This window comes from Solenopsis invicta, chromosome 16 (genome assembly GCF_016802725.1).
Source record: "Solenopsis invicta isolate M01_SB chromosome 16, UNIL_Sinv_3.0, whole genome shotgun sequence".
Classification (NCBI taxonomy): domain Eukaryota; kingdom Metazoa; phylum Arthropoda; class Insecta; order Hymenoptera; family Formicidae; genus Solenopsis; species Solenopsis invicta.
In genome coordinates, this window is record NC_052679.1 from 11,429,445 (window position 1) to 11,452,123 (window position 22,679).

Here is a 22,679-nt window from a genome sequence, read left to right on the forward strand (position 1 = left end):
ACATTGTATTAAAAAAAAATCATGAATTTGATTGGAAGAACGTAGAAATTTTAGACAAAAAGCCATTTTATGTTAAAAGATCTATATCCGAGATGTTACACATCAAAAATCAATTGCATGTACTCAATAAATAAAGCAACACCGAACACCTCTCGGATGCGTATCTTCCTATCCTCGATCGTATTCCCCCTTCTTAGGTTCGTCATCCCTTTTCTTTCTATTCCTTTCGTTCGAGCCACCGAAACTATCTTGTTCGGTCCTTATTATTTGTATCTATTCTCACCAAGATGTAACATCCCATCTCACAATGTTGTGACACGAGTTTTGATGCTTAGAGGTATTTTGTATATAATTTTTTGTCTCAATTATTTTCTTTTCCTTTTTTTGATTTTGCATAAATTTTTATAATTTTTTTTACAATTTTATATATTATGGCTTGTACAGCTCTCTTTTATTTCATATTTATTTTTATTTATTTTTCGTTTATTTCTTTTAACTATTTCTTAACTATTTGTATTGTTGTCTGTTACAAGTTAAAAAGTTGTCATTTTAATATTACTTTTTTATTTATTTATTTGTTAGCAACCAATTCATGTTGTTTTTACAAAGCTCTTGTCTCTGCACACGCTCTGTGAGGTCGTTTATTATGTTAAGACGTTGAAAGAAAATGTACATCGCGGTTTCGCACAATTTCTATTTGTTCGGTAACTGTTTTTATTTTTGTCCTTTATTTGTTTATTTTAATAAGTTTATATCTTAATTAGTGCAATTATTTTATTGTTTTATTAACTTTTAAATCTGTACTAAAAAAGACCGTCATTAAAGGTCGAAACGTTTGCTTGACATTGGTTTTATGCTATGATTTATTTATTTGCGTCTGACATCCTGCGTGGCTCATAAGCTCACTTTTTTCTATTTTTAATTTATTTATAAGAACCTTAACCTTTGTTAATTTTGGTTTTTAAATTAGTTCAAATATGGCGGCGTAATGACGCTCGCTCTCCAAGTCCTGATTTTCGAGGGGTTCAAATGGCGTGCAATGCAGTATTTTTTTATTTTATCCTAAAATAGAAAATCGGACGAATCTGTCTTTTTAATAAAATTGCACACAAGTAGTACCTAAATCCAATAGTAAAAAATACTAAAATAATAATTCCACACAGTTTAAAAAAAATGTTAAATTTTCGCATAAAATTTTCATTTTTATAATGTAAAAAAAATAGTTTGAATAGTTATTCTTACAAGTTTCCTAAGTTCACCCGGTAGAGAATTTAGTGAAAAATAAACATGCAACGTCTCAGCTATATTGACCGAATATTTTTTTTAGTTGTATTGCACGCTGTTTTGAAAGACGTAGTTTCGAGAAAAACGCGTTCAAAGTTTAAAACGCGCGTGACTCGGACGCGCACATATAACAACCTTGTCTGTAGACTCGTTAATATATCGATCTCTAATATGAGGACTTAAAATTTGAATTATTGAAATGTTTTAGTACATATATATGCAATAAAAAAAATCAACTTTTACATGACCTTCTCCCCTTAAGTAGTAATATAAAGACATTATTTCAACATCTATACAATACAAAGAAAACATTAACAAGACAAATTTCTAATTTCATAATCTGTAGTTGTGAAAATAGACTCAGAATTTTGATGAGAATCAATAATAAAAGCAAATAACTAGAAATATTATTTTTGCAATAGGAAAAGTGTCAGAAAAACATTATATTTGAAGTGCGCAATGAAAAGGGTAATATTCTAGAAAGCGCAAATAACAGTGCCGGTATATTTTCTATGATTCAAGGAATGCCTGAGTCGTTACCATCAATTGCACGTAGTGTAATTTATGAAAAATATAATAAGAAAATTAAACTTGTCTGTCCAGGGTAAAATTAATAATGTAATTTCTAATTATGCTTTATTAATAAGCATAATTTATCAAAAATAATTTATTTTAGAAATTTGAATACCGACGTTCCAATTATATGGCGGATTGATGACAAAACAATAATTCCATCTCACATTAAATTCCAATCAAAAGGGAGAATTCATATTAGTCCACAAATGCAAATACTATTTGAATCTTTAAAAGTTGAAGACACTAATATATACAGGTAAATCAAATTCATTAATTCATTACTGAACCAGAATATATGATAATAGTAACAATTAGGCAAATTAAAATATGCTAAGAGCAAATTTTTTTATTTAACTAATAAAGGAATAAATGGGATATAAACATTTTATTAAAAAATATGAATTTTGAGTTATATGCAAAAATATGCTATATATTATAGCATATTTTTGCACACAAGAGGTGGCTGATAATTAATCAGACTAAGCAAGAAATAACGCCATCAGTATCACAAAAATTGTAGACGCCTGTTGACATTAGTATAGATATTAGATGTAAGTACGTTAGTAAAGATACTGAGATGGCGCAATCTGCATGTTTTCGGAGCAATCGGACCTTTTGACTATCTAATATGGACAGCTACCAATAACTTCAGACAGCTAACCCATGCAACAGACAAAGAGGATGTATCCACATTTTCAATATTTAAGTCCCGTCCCATCGACCAAAAACTGGCAAATTCAAATATAGTTTTATCTATTATAATTAAATTATAATAAATTTATGGTCTTCCAAAAATTTACCTTTACACCAAATGTCTGTAAAACCTCACAACTATGCAAATCAAAATTATTAAATAACGTACCTATGTGTATATTTCTTAATGTATTCAAATCCTTAATGTATTCAATTAATTGATGATAGCGCGATATCTACTTGACATCCAGTCTGAAGTTGCTGCTAGCTGTTCATATTAGATAGTCGAAGACTCGGACCAATGAGTGCGCCAATTGTGCCCTACTGGCGAAATAGGAGTAACCGATGGCGCACTCATAATTGCGGAGTCTAAGTGAGAACATGACAGAAGATTTCCTAGCTTAAGGAACATGGTGATAAGTCTCAGGGTGATTAAGCGTGTAATACAGTAAAGAAGCTAATAATTTGGGTACAGACTCTCAGTCGTAGCAATGAACAGCAAAACTAGAGTAAGACCGATGCTATATGTATTCGCGGTCTATGTATTCGCAAATGCGCAACTGAGACAGTGATCGTGGATCACGTGTAATTCATTTTGTGCATATAAAATAACTTTCCATACTATAAGAGTAACTTTCTTTTCATTAAATTATCTTCATCAATCTTGACGAATATCGTAGTCTTCCCAAAGAAGTTTACACAAATTGTTATTCATAAATTCTAACCTTCAAATGACTACTTTCCTATTTTCAGCCCGCTGCATCATTTAGTTTACGTGTGAGTCATTGAAAGCAAACAACTTTTGCATTTTTACAAAAATGAATAAAATCGATTATCGCAATGATTAGATACTCGTTTTTGAAAAAGAAAACAAACGATGAGATCACCAGGGAATTGAACAATGTTTATGAGGACTTTGCGCTTTCGATATTAACAATAAAATATTGGACAGCTGAATTTAAACGCGGTCGTACGAACATTTTCGATGATAAGCACCTAGGCCGTCCAAATAAGATCACCACGTCAGAAATGGTCGATAAAATCCATGGAATAGTGAGTGACTGAGCGCAAGATAGCTAAAGCTATGAGCATCTCAACCGAACGGGTACTCAACATTTTGCATGCATATTTAAGAATGCGGAAGATTTCTGCGGAAGATGGGTGCCGCATTTGCTCTCTGTTAACAACAAACGCGATCGTCTGATCATTTCAAAGGACTGTTTAGCCAACTTTAACCGCAATAATGACTTTTTATGCAGTTTCGTAACCACGGATAAAACATGGATACATAATAGACCAGAAACCAAGGAGCAGTCAAAACAGTGGACAGCTTTTGGCGAATCAAAACCGAAGAAAGCCAAGGTAGGTTTGTCGGCTACAAAGATCATGGTCACAGTTTTTTGGAATGCGAAGGGTATCATTCATATCAATTACCTTGAAAAGGTCAAAACAATCACGAAAAAATATTATGCAGAACTGTTGGACCAATTCAACGCCGATTTGAAACAAAAGCAACTGCATTTGTCGAAGAAAAAATGCTCTTCCATCAGGACAACGCACCGTTGCAATGGCAAAATTCCATGAATTGCCATACAAATTGGTTCTTCATCCGCCATAAACTCCTGATTTAGCCCCATCCGATTACTATTTATTCCCAAATAAGAAAAAGTGGCTCGGTAGTAAGAGATTTAGGTCAAATAAAGAGGTCATCGCTGAAACAGAGGCCTATTTTGAGAGCTCCCAGTAATCGTATTATTTGGAAGGCATCGGAAAATTGGAGAATCGTTGGACGAAATGTATAGAGCTTAAAAGAGATTATGTTGGAATAAAATTAGTTTTGCCAAAAAAAGCTATATTTTCTTGCCTAGGTCAATTAATTATCAACTGCTCCTCGTAACACATCGTTCAATAAGTCCCGAGACTAACAACGAAAACAACATTTTTTTTCAAAAATCATTTTTATTCATCAATATAATCTCCTTTTAGAGTGATACAATCTTTCCAACGCCTCTCCAACTTTTCTATACCATGTTTATAGAAGGATTTATCCTTTGCTTCAAAATAGGCTTCAGTTTCGGCAATGACCTCCTCATTCGAGCCAAATTTTTTTCCCTGGAGCATTTTTTTGAGATCAGCAAAGAGCCAGTAGTCGCTGGGGGCTAAATCTGGCGAATACGGAGGGTGGGGAAGCAAATCAAAGCCCAACTCGTTGAATTTTACCATTGTTTTCATGGACTTGTGGCATGGTGCATTGTCTTGATGAAAAAGGATTTTTTTCTTCTTCATGTGCGGTCGTTTTGCTGCGATCTCCTCCTTCAAACGTACCAACAAGTCAATATAATAATCACTGTTGATCGATTTACCTTTTTCCAGGTAATCAATGAAAATCACGCCATGTGTATCCCAAAAAACAGACGCCATGACTTTGCCAGCAGACTGCTGCGTTTTTGGACGCTTTGGGCGACTTTCGCCAGCCGCGCGCCACTCAGATGATTGCCGATGCGACTCCGGAGTGAAATGATGAATCCATGTTTCATCCATGGTTACGTATCGACGCAGGAAATCCTTTTTATTGCGAGTAAATAGCGATAAACAGCTCTCTGAATCATCGATTCGTTGCTGTTTTTGTTCCATTGAAAGCAATCGCGGCACCCACTTGGAAAAAACCTTTTTCAGGCTCAATTTTTTATGAAGGATTGTAAATACGCTTCCAGATGATATCTGTGTCATTTCTGCAATGTCACGGACCTTCACTTTGCGATTGTTCATTACGATTTTTAACACTTCACTCACATTTTCCGGTACAACGGCTTCCAATGGCCTACCCGAACGTTCCGCATCGTTTGTGTCCGTACGACCACGTTTAAACTCAGCATACCAACGACAAATCGTTGATTTAGATGGAAAGGAGTCCGGATAACATTTCTCAAGCCATTGCTGGGCTTCTACGGTGTTTTTACCCATTAAAAAACAATGCTTTATCAACACGCGAAACTCACTTTTTTCCATTTTTCAAACAAATTACAAAGTGACTTTGCTCTAACCTCAATAACTCAGCTGTTTGTGGTCCGATCGACGTGAAATTTGTACACGTTTCATGTGAAGGTTCGCATTCTAGGGAAACGTGGCCAGCTTGGTACTACTAGCGTTATCTCTGGGTTAGTCTCGGGACTTATTGAACGATGTGTTATATCACACATAAGTGCATATTTTAGCACATTTTATACATAAGTAAATATTTTTGTTTATTTCACTCATATAAGCACAATATTTACATATTTGACCTATTTTTACATTCCACATTGTTCTTGATTTAGATTTTTTGATTTAGATTTACGATTAATTTTTCTTAATGTAATAATAAACAGGATACCTAAATTAACTTAACTTTTTTTCTGAACTCTAATTTAAAAAAGAAACATGTTTTTAAAAGATTAGGGGAGTTTGGGAAGTTGTAAGTAGCACTTAAAGTCAGCCATATTTGAAATTTTAACATGTTTTAGCTATGGTAAAATGTTTTTCTCCATGCAATCTTACTTTTTAACTAGCACTCGTCACTTCAACACACAATTTAAGTGTCTCTCCAGATTTTGATTTTTAATTTTCTTCAAAAAGTTTTATCGACCATTTGTATTTGTGATATTACTTATTTTTTCGAGCTGATTGCAAAAATAAATATATTACAAAATTATTACTGGTAAACTACCGTTTTGATGCACAACAGAAATTTTGCATAAACATTCGATGTGTTAATTACTGTGCGGCCATTTTGATAATGTAGCATTTGGGGACTTGAGCCACCACTTTTGGAATTGTGAGCAACTACATTTTTGCCATTTTTTCAACTCAGGTTAGCATTGTATTTTATGCGTATTTCGCAATATTCATGCACAATTTGGATGTTTCATGCAATTTCAAAGTGAATTTAGTAGTTTTCGTAATTTTTTCGTGTTTTAATTGTACATATAGTCATCATGCCGCATCTTAAATATACAAGTAAATCTAGTAAGCCAGCAATCGATATTAATGACATAGTAGCTGCTATCAAAAAGATGATGATTGAGAAGAAAGAGGTGCGGTCCATTAGTCGAATACATAACATCGATAGATGCAAATTGATTTGCTACATTTCTGAAACTAAATGAAGCAAACGTAGATCCTTCAACCGCTTTAAATAAAAAATTGGGCAATTTTGCTTCAGAAGAATTCTGCATAATCTGCAAAAGTGCTACGTCGAAGAAATTAAACAAAAACAATTTCATACATTGCAATAAATGCTATCAAGGTGTACACTTGAAATATGCCAATTTAAAAATCAGCTATTATACTTGTGTTCACTGCAAATTGGACTAATCAGATTAAACGTACTTTATTTTTTATCAAAATTATCTTAATTTTTTTTTCTACAACTTAAATAAAGAATAATCACCAAAATATGTCATTATCTTCCAATTTAAGCCGTGGCTCACAACTCCCCAAAATTTTTAAAAATTCAAAAAATACTCTTTTATTTCAAACATATCAAAATTTTACAACCGTTATGCCTTCCAATAAACTTTTTAAGCCAGTAGTTGCCTTTTAAGATGTACTACAGAATACAATTTTTCAAATGCGTAAAATATCAATTTTTTTGGTTATCGTTCAAAAACAAAACCCGGCTCACAACTCCCCAAACTCCCCTACATTTTATTGTTATTTTCAAATATTATTAACAAGGAATGTTTGGCAGCCCATATATTCAAAAAATTCTAAAACTTTGTGTACAAATAGAAGAGTTCTTCCTTAACACAAAAATATGTTTTTTTGTGCCCGTTTTCAGTTTTAGGGAATAAAACACCACTTTGAAAAAAAACGGTTTTTTTCTGTCCAAGCGAATATCGTCGAAACTATAAGATAGAAAAAAATGTTCTAAATAAAAATTAAATGGCTTGAAAAATATTATATAACAATAACTTAAAAAAATTTTTTTTATTACTAATTATTGTTAATTATCATTACGAGCACAAACAAAAAATATTTTTGTGTTACAAAAGAACTCACCTATTTGTACACAAAGCTTTAGAATTTTTTGAATATGCAGATTGCCAAACGTTCCTTGTAAGGTACTTTATAAAGTTGGAGTAAAATAAACTCAATATAAAATGTGTTTACATATTTATTTCTTAATTTAAATAAAACTTTTTATTCTCGCATTTTAATATATATTAGATATATAGTATCTAACAAAAAGTGGGCAAAAACTGTAAAATGCCAAATGAGATGAATTATAGCTCATTCGAAAAGGGAGAATAAGGATATTAGAAATGTAAAAGGGTTAGCATGAATGGGCTTTACTTTTTAAGAAAATTGCAATTAAAATTTAACATTGGGATGTTTGTACGTTAAGTACTAGAATCTTGAACCACTATCCAAGAGAGTCGCGTGGCTGAGAAGGCTAAGTGCTAGCGTTACATTTTTCCCTCCGTGACAGATCGAGTTCAAATCTCCGCAGCATCAATTTTTTTAATTTTTTTTTAAACCTTTGCTATTATATTTTATAATACAATTGCATTATCTTTATTATTTTTTAAATTAATAATAATGTACTTACATATAATAATAAAATTAAGCCAATTTTATTAATAAAAAATTAATAAAAATATCTAATAAATTGCTTATTATAATAAGATTATTTATAAAGATAAATAATTAGACCTTAACAAGCAGATTTATTCCAAAAAATAATACACTTTAATTTATAACGTCTTATAATTTATAACATTTTATAATTTATGATACTGTAGAAACTCTCAAAGTGTATTATTTTTCGGAATAAATCTTCTCGTTAAGGCCTAATTATTTACCTTTATAAATAATTTTATTATAATAATTTATTAAATATTTTTATTAATTTTTTATTAATAAAAAATTGCTTAATTTTATTATTATATGTAAGTACATTATTATTAATTAATTTAAAAAATAATAAAGATAATGCAATTATAAAATATAATAGCAAAACTTAAAAAAAATTTGATGCTGCGGAGATTCGAACCCGGTCTGCCGCGAAGAAAAAAATGTAACGCTAGCACTTAGCGTTCTCAGCCACGTCGCTCTCTTGGATAGTAGTTCAGGATTCTAGTACTTAATCTACAAACGTCCCAATGTTAAACTATAATTGCAATTTTCTTAACAAGTAAGGCCCATTCATGCTAACTTTTACACTTTTAATATACTTGTTCCCCCCTTTTGAATAAGCTATGACTCATCTCATTTTGGTATTTTACAGTTCTTGACCACTCCTTGTAAGCATATTTTACACGCTTAAAACGCAATTTTTATAGAATAATTTTGGTTGCCCTAGTAATATAATAATAATCAGAGTTGGAAAAGTTGCACGTTACTTGTAACACTGTTTTCGTTACTTTTTTCTGTCTGTAACAATAACATCATTATATTTTTACAGTAACAATAACGAATTCTGCCTTTACATTTATTGTTATTTTTTCATTATTTTATTAATTAAAATTTTACATCTGTTAATTTTTATATCTACGAGTAAAGAAAACCAAGCAAAATTGAAACATCTACAGGATGCTTGATATTACAAAATATCAAGTCATACATAAATCGAACTGCTAAAACTATTAAATGAAGTATGTCAATATACTTTATTTGTCAATTCACTATGGTACTAACAATAAGTGCCAGTCCTAAGCGCTTGAATTCTAGACGCTACAATTGGATAACTTTAATAATTTATAAATTGAAGAGCTTCGACATTTCGTATTAAAATTTTCAACTCATAATATTCTAAAGAATTTGCTCATAAAAAAATCTTCGCTAATTCTGGAACACTCTGTATAGTAATTTAAATGTATGTTTAAATTGCGATTTCACTGATAGTCCTCTTCAATGTACAAATACAATTGTATTTGCAAATGTAATTACAATTTAACAGGTTACAGCATATTATATAAAATTTATTATGTAAATTAAAACTTACATGGAATAAATGTAATTAAATATTTATTTTCTTATAATTTTAATTAATTTTTTAATATTTTAAATTTCGATAGTCACTGTCAGTACTGAAAATCTATAAATCACATTACACATATATTATAGGTGTTCAATACTGATAGTAAATTAGAATGTTTTCTTAATAATAATATCAATTTTTAAAACCAATGTTTAATCTAAATTTCTATAAAAATTGTATACTAAAAATAGTAAATAATAAAGATAATAAAAATAACATTAATAGAAAAAAATAGAAAAATTATTAGACAAGTTTAATAAAATTAATAAAAAAAGTTAAATTCTATACAGAATGATTCAGAATAACCCGTTGTCCTTCAAGAAACGTATTCCTGATCAAATTCTAAGACGATTTTTTCTTTGGCAAAAATTTGGCAGACGCTTAGATTTTGAAATATAAGTCGATTAAGTTAGTGTATCACTGGTCGAATACAGATGGTACGCAGGAGCGGCGCACTCACCGTTATGCTCGGGTGTGTCGTAAGGCGCCTGCTACGTTCAACTGATACAACACACACTCTATCTCTCTCTGTTACATCACAATGCTAGTTTTAACTTTAAAATGTACGAGATGTGATCAAAAAGTAAGGTGACTTTTCATTTTTATAAAAAAATATTCATTTATTCATCCAAAATTATGTTATCCCCTTCAAAATAATCCCCCTCTGATACAATGCATTTGTGCCAGCGCTTTTTCCAGTCGTCAAAACATTTCTGAAATGCACTTTTGGGTATTGCCTTGAGCTCCTCCAGCGATGCAGCCTTAATCTCCTCAATCGTCGCAAATCTTCGTCCTTTCATAGGCCTTTTCAATTTTGGGAAAAGGAAAAAGTCGCAGGGGGCCAAGTCTGGTGAATACGGTGGCTGAGGCATGATGATAGTATTGTTTTTGGCCAAAAAAGTACTCACTAGTAACGACGTGTGCGCAGGTGCATTATCATGATGCAGAATCCATGAATTTTCTTTCCACACTTTCGGACGTTTTTTTCTTATTGATTCACGCAAACGCCGCATAACCTCAAGGTAATACTCCTTGTTTACCGTACGACCTTGTGGTAGGAATTCTTGATGCACAACGCCATGGTAATCAAAGAAAACTGTGAGCAAAACCTTCACATTCGAACAAACTTGGCGTGCCTTTTTCGGTCTTGGCTCTCCTGGGCTCTTCCACTGGGATGATTGGGCTTTAGTTTCGACGTCGTAACCATATACCCATGTTTCGTCACCAGTTATAACCCTTTTGAGCAGATCAGGATCATCATTGACGTCGTTCAACATGTCTTGGGCGATGTTCATGCGACGCTGCTTCTGATCAAAATTAAGCAGTTTTGGAACGAATTTCGCTGACACACGTGTCATACCCAAAACATCCGTTAAAATTGATTGGCATGAGCCAAACGATATGTTAAGATCATCAGCTATTTCTCTAATCGTGATTCGACGATTTTTCAACACAATTTCTTTCACTTCCTGAACATTTTCGTCGGTTTTTGACGTGCTGGGGCGTCCAGAGCGAGGTTCATCGTTAACATTTTCTCTTGGAATAACTTATACCATTTATAAACATTTTTTTTGCTCAAAGTTGACTCACCGTACGCCACTGTCAACATTTCAAGAGTTTTTGAACACTTAATACCATTTTTTACACAAAAATTAATACAAACTCTCTGCTCCATTATTTTCAACAGCAAAAAATCGCCGAGCACGCAAACACGAGTCTAACCTTTATGCCTCTCACATAAAAACAACATATGCTATATAGTCAAAACTGTGAACATATGATTGTGACAAGTGTACCAACACAAAAAAAAAAATTTTGAAATTAGAGTGTACAGAGCGCGCGAAATTCAAAAAGTCACCTTACTTACTTTTCACGCAAAACAATAGTAAAAATAAAATAAAAGTAAAAAAACATTAATTTCGCGCAAAGCGAGATTAAATTATGTTGGCTTAGATAAGTCGGAGAGGGGGTGCGGGGTAAGAGCCCCGCCAAAGCGTTTACTTTTCACGCAAAACAGTAGTAAAAGTAAAAGAACTCATTTTAAAACAGTTTTTCTATTATAACGACTAAAGTATTCAAGTTCCACGTGAAGGGAGTATTTTTCATATTATTTCGTTTTTTTCGAAAACTATTGGTTCTATGCAAAAAATGTATAATACATAAATAATGTATTATTTCAAGAGCAACTTTTATTTGAAACATTTAATTAACACAATAATAGTAAAAAAGTCTTCTTTCGGTCGCAGCTAGGTCTTAGTGCTAATATTTATTCGTGTGATTTTATATACTTCTTCGAATTCAACCAGAATGTGCGCCAAATTAATTCCGGTCGTAACACAGAATATCGAATAGGAATTAGTAATATCACTATTTATATTAAATTGATTAATTTAATATAATAATTGATGCTGATTTGCATCTATATACCCATTCCCCCCTGAAAAAACTGTAAGAAATTTATTGCGAAAAATAACACCCCACCCAGGGTTCGAACCTGGCACCTCCGGAATCTCCGGTCCCGGTGTCTTACCACCTCGACCACTGGGGCACAGTGATATTTTTCGCAATATTCGTATATGAGTGACAACGCATTTGAGGCGCGTGATTCAAATTACAAATATGTTTTGGACCGATAGTGTAACAACACAATAATAGTAAGAAAGCTTTCTTTCGGTCGCAGCTAGGTCTTATGTTAGTGCTAATATTTATTCGTGTGATTTTATATACTTCTTCGAATTCAATCAGAATGTGCGCCGAATTAATTCCGGTCGTAACACAGCATGTCGAATAGGAATTAGTAATATCACTATTTATATTAAATTGATTAATTTAATTCGGCGCACATTCTGGTTGAATTTGAAGAAGTATATAAAATCACACGAATAAATATTAGCACTAAGACCTAGCTGCGACCGAAACAAGGCTTTCTTACTATTATTGTGTTGTTACACTATCGGTCCAAAAACATATTTGTAATTTTTAATTAAATTAATATTTATCAAAATAATATTACAAAACCAATATTTTTCAAGTTTTTTAAATTTTTTACCTTAAAGATGATCTTGTGATTTTTATTATCATATTCGTAATCAACGCACCCAAATACAGTATATACAGTATACCAATTTGAAGCCAAATCGGAGGGTTCACCTTTTCGGAACTTTATCCAATTGTTTAAAAAATAAGACTGTTTTTCATAATCTCAACCTGTTTTACTTACAAAGCGAGGTCCACCCCATCCTCCTATTGCCCTCGTAAGCAAAACAAAGTCTACAAATGTACTATTCCACATGGGTTTGCGACTTTTCACACAAAGCGAGGTCCACTCCATTCCCCCCGTGTCCTCGTGAACGAAACGATGGGGGTCTACAGATGGGGAGTGTCCCAGTTGCGCACAAACCCGATTAGACACCACCAATCATAGCGACCGATGCATAGAGTATTACCGTACGTTGGGTTAGATTAGATTACGTGATTGGTGTCCGATCGGGTCTGTGCGTAACTGGGCCTTACTATACTGTTCCACATGAGAAAAGTCGCAAACCCATGTGAAAGCCGGTCACAGAAAATGTAGGATTGTGTTGGGTTAAGTAAGTCGAAGAGGGGATGCAGGGGAAGGCAGAGCCCTCCTCCGCCAAAGCGTTTATTTTTTACGCAAAATAGTACTGAAAATTAAACAATGTGTTTGTGTATTTAAATTTTTTTTAATGAGACGATTTATCAAAATAACCGTTTGGCATTAGAAATTATGTATAATAATCAATAAATTTGATTAATTCTCTAATATTTATCAAATTTTTTTATTAACCAAACAAATTGAGAATTATTCATAATAACCGGTTATTATGTATAATAATCGATTAATCAAATTTACCGTAACATATACATATATAATATTGATTATTAAATAATATAATTGTAAAATCTAATAATATATTGTAACACTATTAAAAAGTAACGATAAAATAACGAATCGTGTAACGGTAACGTGTTACATTTTTAACTTTTCAGATAATATTTCCAACTCTAATAATAACTTAATTGTATTTTATTCTTCTACTAGTTGCTGGCAAAATAATAAAATTTCGGGAATAATAAAACTGAGTGTAATTGAAGAAATAGAATTCAAGGTAAATCATCATCTTATTTTAATTGGCGCCATCATCATAATTAATGTAATTCTGATAATGTTTTGGAGAGTATTCAAAGGACGAACGCGATATACAATACATTAATTTTAAGTGTGTAAATTGTTAGTCATGAACTATTCGTAAAATAATGTATGTTTGTATTCATGCATAAAGAATAAAAAAAGTGACACACTTAATTTAAATACAACGTAATGTAAGTACATATTAAAAAAAGTAAAATATAAATTTAAAAAATATAAATATACTTTAAATATATTTGTATTCTAAATATAAATTATAAATATCAAAATGTTTTTAATATTTACCACTATAGTTTCCCCAGCTTTTCGTATAGAAGGCGGTATCATTTCAGGAGTTAAACTCGCCGGAGGATCTATGCCATTGAGCTTTTGCTTGATAAGCCACATAGCGATGGCAAATTGTTCCTTATTCAGTTTTCCACTTTGACAAATGTCACACAAACTCCTAATTCATTAGTTTTTCATTACTATCATTGTCAATAATTTTCAATAAATTGTTCGTATACAGAGAAAATTTTCTCTTGTTAGAATTTAGTCTCAAAATTATGATAATTGTAAGGCAAAAAAGAATTTAATCAAACATTTTTTTAAATATAATATAATTTAACATAATATAGTTTGATTAAATTTTATTAACATTTAATCCAAATTTATTAAGGATTACATACACCTAGATAGGGCAAAACAATTAATTTTTTAATTCTTGCATTTTCTTATAAATAGTATGATGTCTTAACAATATTTTCCTAAAGTTTTAATTCAAAATATGCACAAATAAAAAAGTTATAGCGTTTTAAAGAGGCAGGCGTACGCCGGGTTAAACGTAAACTGAATACTTTAAACGCGTTTTTCTCGAAACCATGTTTTTCAAATCGGTACCCAAAATATTTCGAAAACAAATAGATATACCGGATTCGGATTTCTTTCTATTTATTCAGCATTAAAATATGCACTTTTTGTCATAGGTTTTTTTTAGATCTTAGTTCTTTTTTAACAGCCAAAAACCGATTTAATTTTAAGCAATAATTCGGACTCTTAAATTCATATAAGTGCCATTTTGCAATAAATGCGAGTTTTGAAAATCAGCTACGACAAAAAGTAAATATAACTATATATTTTAAGAATATATTCCATTATTGTGTTTCGGATGAACTGTGTAGATTCTATAATTAAATACCGCAAAAAACGTCAGCTAATATGCCTGATACTAACGGCGATATCTCTTTAATTTTTTAATATTATTTAATATTAAATAAAACAATTATATTTTATTAACAAAACTATATATAAAATATTAATACCCCGATCAAACCCCGATTTGATACCTCTATGTTTAAAAAAAAAATTTATACGGTTATTTTTAATGCCTCTAAGTGTACGTAACCTCCTTTTTTACAAAAAGTAAAATTCTTCAAGAGATCTATATTGTTCCATGAAAATTTTGAGAATAATTCTCTCTAATAATGAAATAGCCTTGCTTGTTACCATATATGGGCTAACACGTGATGCGGAAGTTTGCTTTGTAGGAAGACATCCTTGATTTCTACACCAGAAACAAATCCATCTCTGTCCAGATCAGCTTGCAAAAATAATTTTTCCGCGGCAATCTGATCTTCAGCCGAGACAACCCATTGTTGTGCGCTCGTCTAAGAATATACAATAAAAAGAAAATTAACAATTTTAAATAATACGAAAGTATTAGCGTCATAACCCAGTTAACGCTAAATATTCACAAAACGTTCATCCCAAAATAACTCTAAAAATATTCCAATATATGTTCAAATATTTACAAAATAAAAACAATATTCAAATGTTAGTAAAAAAACATACATATATTGAATATTTTTCGAAAATATTCAAAGAATATAGAATAATTGTTCAGAGAACATTCTATACATTCCAAAAAATTATAATTTTTCAAGAAACGTCAGGTCTCTAAATTTTTTTAATAAAATTTTTAAATAAAATAATCAAAACGCATCACATTTAATTTTTCATTGGAACTCAATTTTGAAGATTTGCCTTCAAGAAATCTGTCCAGAACAGAAATAAAAAAATCTCATAATGGGTCTCATTTATTTTACTCTATATGGTTTTTTTTATGAAACAGCTCCCTCGCATCTACTTGGCGGCAAATACTGCTCGTGAATAAACATGTACTTTAATAGCACATATTAATATTCAAACAACATATTGCATGTCATTAACTTTTAAACATTCTGTAAACATTATTCTATTATTCCGTATAAAAAATATAAATAAATGTTAAATATTCTAATAACATATTTCCATTAAAAAAGTTCATATAAATATAAATCTAGAAACTCTTACATAATTTCTCAAAAAGAAAAAATTTTATTGTGAAATAGTAAAAGACAATTAACAAAAAAATCTTAAATAAAAATTATATAGTATGAAGTACAAATAATAATGGTTAGGTAATAAGAATTAATTTTTGAAAGAATTGCTTTTGATTTCATATAAAATTCCATTTTTTTTTAAATAAAATTCTATGTTTTTTTACATAATATAATTCGTCAAATTATTTTGCATATAAAAATACTAAAATAGAACTATAAAAAATCAATAATCTAGAAGATTTTCATACTTTATTTCGACATAAAGTCAAGTTGTTTTCAAGATATTGCATTGCATATTCACAATGAAATTCAGTTGTAACAAAAAAATATAAAACAATGATTAAGTAGATTATATGATATATAATAATTACTTTTATAATAATTATTTTTTACATCGGCACAAAATTAATATTTAGTAAGAAATATTATTTTAAAAATAGTTAAATATTATTTTAAAAATAGGTAAATAAGCGCGCTAACGCTGTGACGTCATATGTTTTCATCTGATTGATTGTATTGTTGACTTCTACATTAGCTATACTCAAGAGCTACTTAAGAACCATTCAAAGAATCACATTTTGTATATTGTCTGTTCTCATATAAAGTATGATGTCATGACCAATAAAAGCGTGCGTCAGATCATTATTAGAAATTCAAATGTTTCCTTTCATTAATTGAATATATTTTATGTTCAAATAATATAACTTGCAAAAATTAATAATTTCTAAAAAAAAATCCAATAAATTAAAAAAAAATTTTAATATTACAATCAAATTACTCTTGCCTCAAAAGCATTTCTAAATCCAAATTTATATAAACTTTTTTTAATGTTTGATTGATAGAAATATGTCCCTCTAAAATATTTGATACTTATTAATTTACACCTTGTACAAAATATTTGGAAAACAAATTAAATATTTTATGAATATTTAACGCTATCTGAAAAGTTTTAAATTATAGTTTAAATGATAAATACTTTCACAGCATCTAACCCAGTCAAGCTCGTCACACTCGTCGTGTTTGGTAAGGGTGGGATTGGCGGTGGTTGCGACTGAGGTGATGGTGACACTGCGATTGCCATACCTAACGGCGTAGGAGACTTGGTTTTAGGGATAATAATGTCTTTCCTTTTACCAGGCGGCATTAACTCTGGTGGAAGTACACTTGGTATCGCGTATTTTTCCAGCGCTTTATATACAAGATGCATGGCCTGTACAATAACAATAAAAAAGATAAAAAAAGAAAGTGTAATTTAATTAATACAAATATTGTTATATCGCATAGAAAATAAATAATAATATTTATGGTCTAAAATATTTTTCAACACTTTTCTGAGGAAAAAATTATTATCATATTTTTTAAGAATTTTTTATATTTTATATATGTAAAGATTAAAAGATTAAATCTTTTAATCATAAATCTTGAAGATTTTATAAGTATTTTTCAAAAATAAGAAATCTTAAAAGTCTTAGAATATTTTAGAAATCACAAAAAAGATGTAAATTATCTGAACACTTCTAAAAGGTATTCCAGTTCTTAGAAAAAAAAAGTTCTCCCATTTTGGGCTATCCATGTCCAGTCATCAACCATATATGTATAATTTTGTAGATAATAAAAGTAGCATTACAGAAAATATAGATTTAGATCCTCACATTCCCGCCGAAAATAGTTCTAATTTCCTAATGGTGTCATTTTATTCGTTCGACGGTTTATCAAAATTGTCCAATACGACAATAATACAAGCATTATTCTGCTACAATATAAACATGGCATCGTGTTTTATTAACACAAAAGCTTGAACTGTTTTCAAGCTTTAAAGAATATTGGATATATACAAAGTGTCCCATTTTAACTTTTGCATCAAAATATTTCGCATAAAAGATATAGGAATATGTTTCAAACAAAAGTTGTAAGATACAAAGGAAAACATAAAAAGATTATAAAGCTTAAAAATTACATTATACATTATACACATTATAACTCAGAAAGTACTCAATGAAAAGTAATTTACTTATAGTTTTGGAAAACTCTTGACACCAGCTATTAGACTCCGAAATCAAAAAGTGTTGTTTTTTTTTTTAAATTGATGTTACCTTGATCTGACCTTAGCGACGTCATCCAATGATCAAACTAATAGTATCTTCTTACGTCCCCTTTCGAACCTTACAACTTTTGTTTGAAACATTTTCCCATAACAAGAAGCGCGGTTGCGAGAAACGCGTTAGCGAAAAACCGCATCTTTTATACTTTAGAAGATATTTTGATGCAAAAGTTAAAATAGAACACCTCATGTATATCCAATATTTTTTAAAGTTCGAATACAGTCTAGACATGTTAATAAAACACGATACCATATCAATACCATGTAACAGAACGTAATATTTGTCGTATTGGAAAACTCTAACGATGAGTCGTCGTATGAATAAAATGACACCATTAGGTCAAAATTTTCAACAGAGGTTTTAAAAATCTAAATCTATATTTTAGATCCTCAAAATTATATATGATTAGTGACTGGAGGCGGATAGCACAAAACCACCTATAAAAATGAGTAAAGTTCTTTGAAAAATTTTCTAAAAAGTTATAAAATTATACAAATTATTTAAATTGTTACAAAATTTTCAAAAAATTATGTAAAAAGTTCTCATAACATATTATATTTGTAAAAACTATTTATATTTTATATTTTATAAGTTTCCTAAAAGATTTCCTTAAGTCTCTTCAGAATATATAAGCTTTTTTGGAAAATTAAATATAAAAATTCTAGAAATCTTAAAATATTTCAGAATTTACATATACCTATAAAATTTCTAGAAAAGATATAAACTCTTTAGAATTTACATATAAAGAATTCTAAAAAAGATGTAGATTCTTTCAAGACTTCTAAAACATTCCAATTTGTACAAAAAAATTTGAAAAATTTCTTAAAAAGTTATAAAATTATGTAGTTAGAAATTATAATTATTATAAAAATTCTGAAGTTAATAAGAAACTCTAAATACATTATTCAATAAAATTAAAGCATCATTTAAAATCAACACTAAAAAGGATTAAATTTAAAGTAATGTATCTTTGCAAAAAATAGTCGCAGAGCGATATTTAAAAAATCGTTTTAAAGATTAGAACTTCGTCTTTCAAATGCTTAAAACCGTTTCTCAGATTTTTAGAGAAAACACATAAAACACCTAAAAATACACTACTCATCACTTGAAATCGTCATAGCTCCAGTAAAAAAAAATATCGTAGCGTAAAGATTAAAAAAGTACTTTAAAAAGAAAAGGTTATATTTTACGACGGCTGCGTTCCGAAATTCATTGCCAGTACTGAAAACCTATAGTATACATGAGATGAATTATAGATTTTCAGTACTGACAGTGTATATCAAATTGCAGCTAATATAAGTAAAAAGCAGAAAAAATTTTATTCTGTGTACCATAATTAAAGTTTTATCTTCAATTTTTCAAGGTTTACTTTTAGGTTTACTGTTTCTAGTAAAATCGTTGCATAAAAACAGAGTTCGAGAAACATTCAAGACGAAATATTAAGCTTTAAACGTTTTTTTAAACATCCTTCTGCGACTATTTTTCACAAAGATTCATTACTTTGAATTTAGTTTTGTGAGCGCTAATTTCAAATAATGCTTTAATTTTGTTAAATGTTATATAAAATTTTATTATGTTATATTTTTCTTCATATTTTACATTTATAAAAATTTTCAAAAAATGCCTATCTTTTTTAACATTTTTCTATATATGTAAATTTTAAAATATTTTGAGATTTTTCAATTTTCTCAATCTATAATTTAAAAAAAAAAAATCTGACGAAATTTTATAATACTTTATTTTTTTCAAAAATTATAGCTTAAAAATATTTTTAAATCATAAAATATTTAAGAATTTGCATATATAGAAAAATTCTATAGAAAAGATATAAATTATCACATTTCTGAATAGTATTTCACAAAAAATCTGAAAATTTTCTAGCAATCAGTAAATTAACTCCAAATTGATGAAAATGTCAAACATAAAGTTAGTAGTCTGTCAGTCATAACAGTTCTTAGTGTTGAATAATTTTTACAATCTCCAACTTATTCAAACTGCAGGTCGCATATTCATCAGACTTAAAACAGTCATAAAACTAGAATACATAATATTAATGCTTCAGAAGCATCTATAAAATCCTCTTCTTTCCTCGGAAAAACTAAAGAATTTTATTGTAAAAAAATAACACCTCAATCAGGATTTAAATCTGGATATTCCTACAGACAAATCCCGATAGCACACGGGACCGATAGCACCACTCACAGCGGCCTATGCCTAGAGTTTTTCCGTTAGTTAAGTTAGATAAATCAAAATGATTGGTTAGTGGGCTATCGTACCATGCGTTATCAGATCCCGTCCTATTCCTACATGCGGATATTTTATCAATTCAACTGGCTTGTAGTAAATACTTCTTGCAATAATTAATATATGTGAAATAAACATCTTTTTCAAGTAACGCGCAATAAACAATAAGTTAAAGTTGGACTGACAAAAACATGAAGTTAGCAGGCAAATGTTAGTTATTATAGTTCTTAGCTATTATTTTCTAAAAAGTTATAAAATTATAAATTATCAATTAAAAATTTCGGAAAAATTTAAAAAAAATTGTATAAAAAGACAAATTATAAAAAAAAAAAATTGTAAGAAAAATCTTCACCAGTTAACATTACACTGCTATACATTGTTTCCTTTTTTTTCAGCAATACTACAGCACTCATACGTTAATGGCAAATTATTTCGGTATACAGGGCATCAGTAGAATCCGGACAAATCCATTGTGAGTTTTCAGAATCACTTACTTTAATAAAAAATAACAATCATAAAAAATATTTTTATATTTGGATTGGGGCATCCCTAAAAAACAATTTTATTCTATATAGCCTTACTCTACTTCAATAACCGCTTCAATTTTGGGTCAAAAGCGCGCACATGCCTTTGTCAAAAACTCCTTCATACTCGCGAACGATGCCTCAATAGCGGCTTTCAGCAACGTTAGGATGTCGAGTCTTGTTGGAGTGTCACTCAAACACACTACACACAAAATAATCCAGCGGATAAAGTCCGGGCTGTTAGCAGGCCAAAATTCCTTACTCCGACACATGCTCATGTTTTCAAAGAGCCGATTCTACACTAAGTAGCCGTTTAAGAATCTTCTTCAAACCCTTCAAAAGCCGTATAGTGATGAATAATGTCGTAAACCGTTGATTTCGAGTAATCGGAGAACTTTATTATTTCGGACACGGTACATCCAGCACAAAGATTTTCAACAAGCACGGCTCTTCGATTATATTCTGGACACGGTATCCGGTCATTGGTCGAAAACAATTGATCAAAAACAATTCGTCAAAAATCAATTCATCAAACGAACAATTGATCGAAAGACAATTCGTCGAAAGGAAATTGATCGAAAGAACAATTGATCAAAGGGATAATTGGTCAAAAGGAAAAATTGGTCAAAAATATAACATGTCAAAATTGATAATTATCTAGACCTAATTATCACAATTTGGCCATAATTTCAAATCTAATATCGCAATGTCAATTAGATATCCTTGGCTAAATTACAACTAACATAGAGTTGGCTTAAGTTAAAAAAATATGGAGAGGGGGTACAGGGGGAGGGGCAAAGACCCTCCCCCGCTCACGCATTCTCTGTACCAAATGGATTTCTCAATTTGTTTTCCAGATTGTATTTTCGACCAATTGTCCTTTCGACCAATTTTCTTTCGACAAACTGTCTTTCGATCAATTATCCGTTCGATGAATTGATTTTTGACGAATTGTTTTCAACCAATTGTCACCTCTGAACACTGCTTAACTAGCTCGGCCATGACAAAATTATGTTTTTGTTTCCAATGGATGAAACTTACTTGAATGCTATCTAGTTGCTGGCTCACAAGTTATTATATGTCAAAAATTTTAATTTGAAAATTGTCCAGATTCTACTGGTGTACGTGCAAAGAAGCAATCAATACTTACAACTACAAATTCATGTCTATCCAGCATACCGTCCTTATCCATATCCGCCAAGTCCCAAATCTTGCCGAGGGTATCCAAAGGAAGTTTGCTATCCATAAGAACACCTTTTACCTTATTTCCAGATATATATCCATTAGATGGTTGCAAGCTATCAAAAAGCTGGTCGTATTTCGCCCGTTCCGTAGGATTAATTGACCAATCTCCGTTACTGATGGATGTTATTACAGGTAAAGCGTTGGTAATAGTTTTTTTCTGCGGAATGGCTGGAATATCTCCCTAACAACAAAACGACAGGCAATGTAATGTTTGCATCTGATGCTGCAAAAACAACTTTTGTACATAAAAACTCAATATATAAACACTGAATCAACATTTCAGAAACGTTAAACTGCAACATTGCGAGTGTTAAATCAACATATATTTTAAAACGTATATTTAATTTTCAAAAGATATTTATAAATATTTATTAAAATAATTGGTTAAATATCTTTTGTAGACATTTCAATTCAAAATGTGTAAAAATTGTTCATTATTTCAATATTTATTTTGTGTGT

At 30.3% G+C, this 22,679-nt stretch overlaps 1 protein-coding gene across 2 annotated transcripts in view; it reads right to left on the minus strand.

Annotated features, from left to right (window-relative positions):
• LOC105198098 (epidermal growth factor receptor substrate 15-like 1) overlaps positions 1–22,679 on the minus strand; it is a 109,996-nt gene that overhangs the window by 69,567 nt on the left and 17,750 nt on the right. For both annotated transcript variants that reach the window (XM_026140617.2, XM_026140618.2), the window contains exons 4-7: positions 22,126–22,401; positions 17,082–17,315; positions 15,231–15,391; positions 14,031–14,190 (exon numbers count right to left, since the gene is read on the minus strand). In XM_026140617.2, coding sequence (XP_025996402.1) covers positions 14,031–14,190; positions 15,231–15,391; positions 17,082–17,315; positions 22,126–22,401 — 831 coding nt within the window. The remainder of the gene's footprint in view (positions 1–14,030; positions 14,191–15,230; positions 15,392–17,081; positions 17,316–22,125; positions 22,402–22,679) is intronic.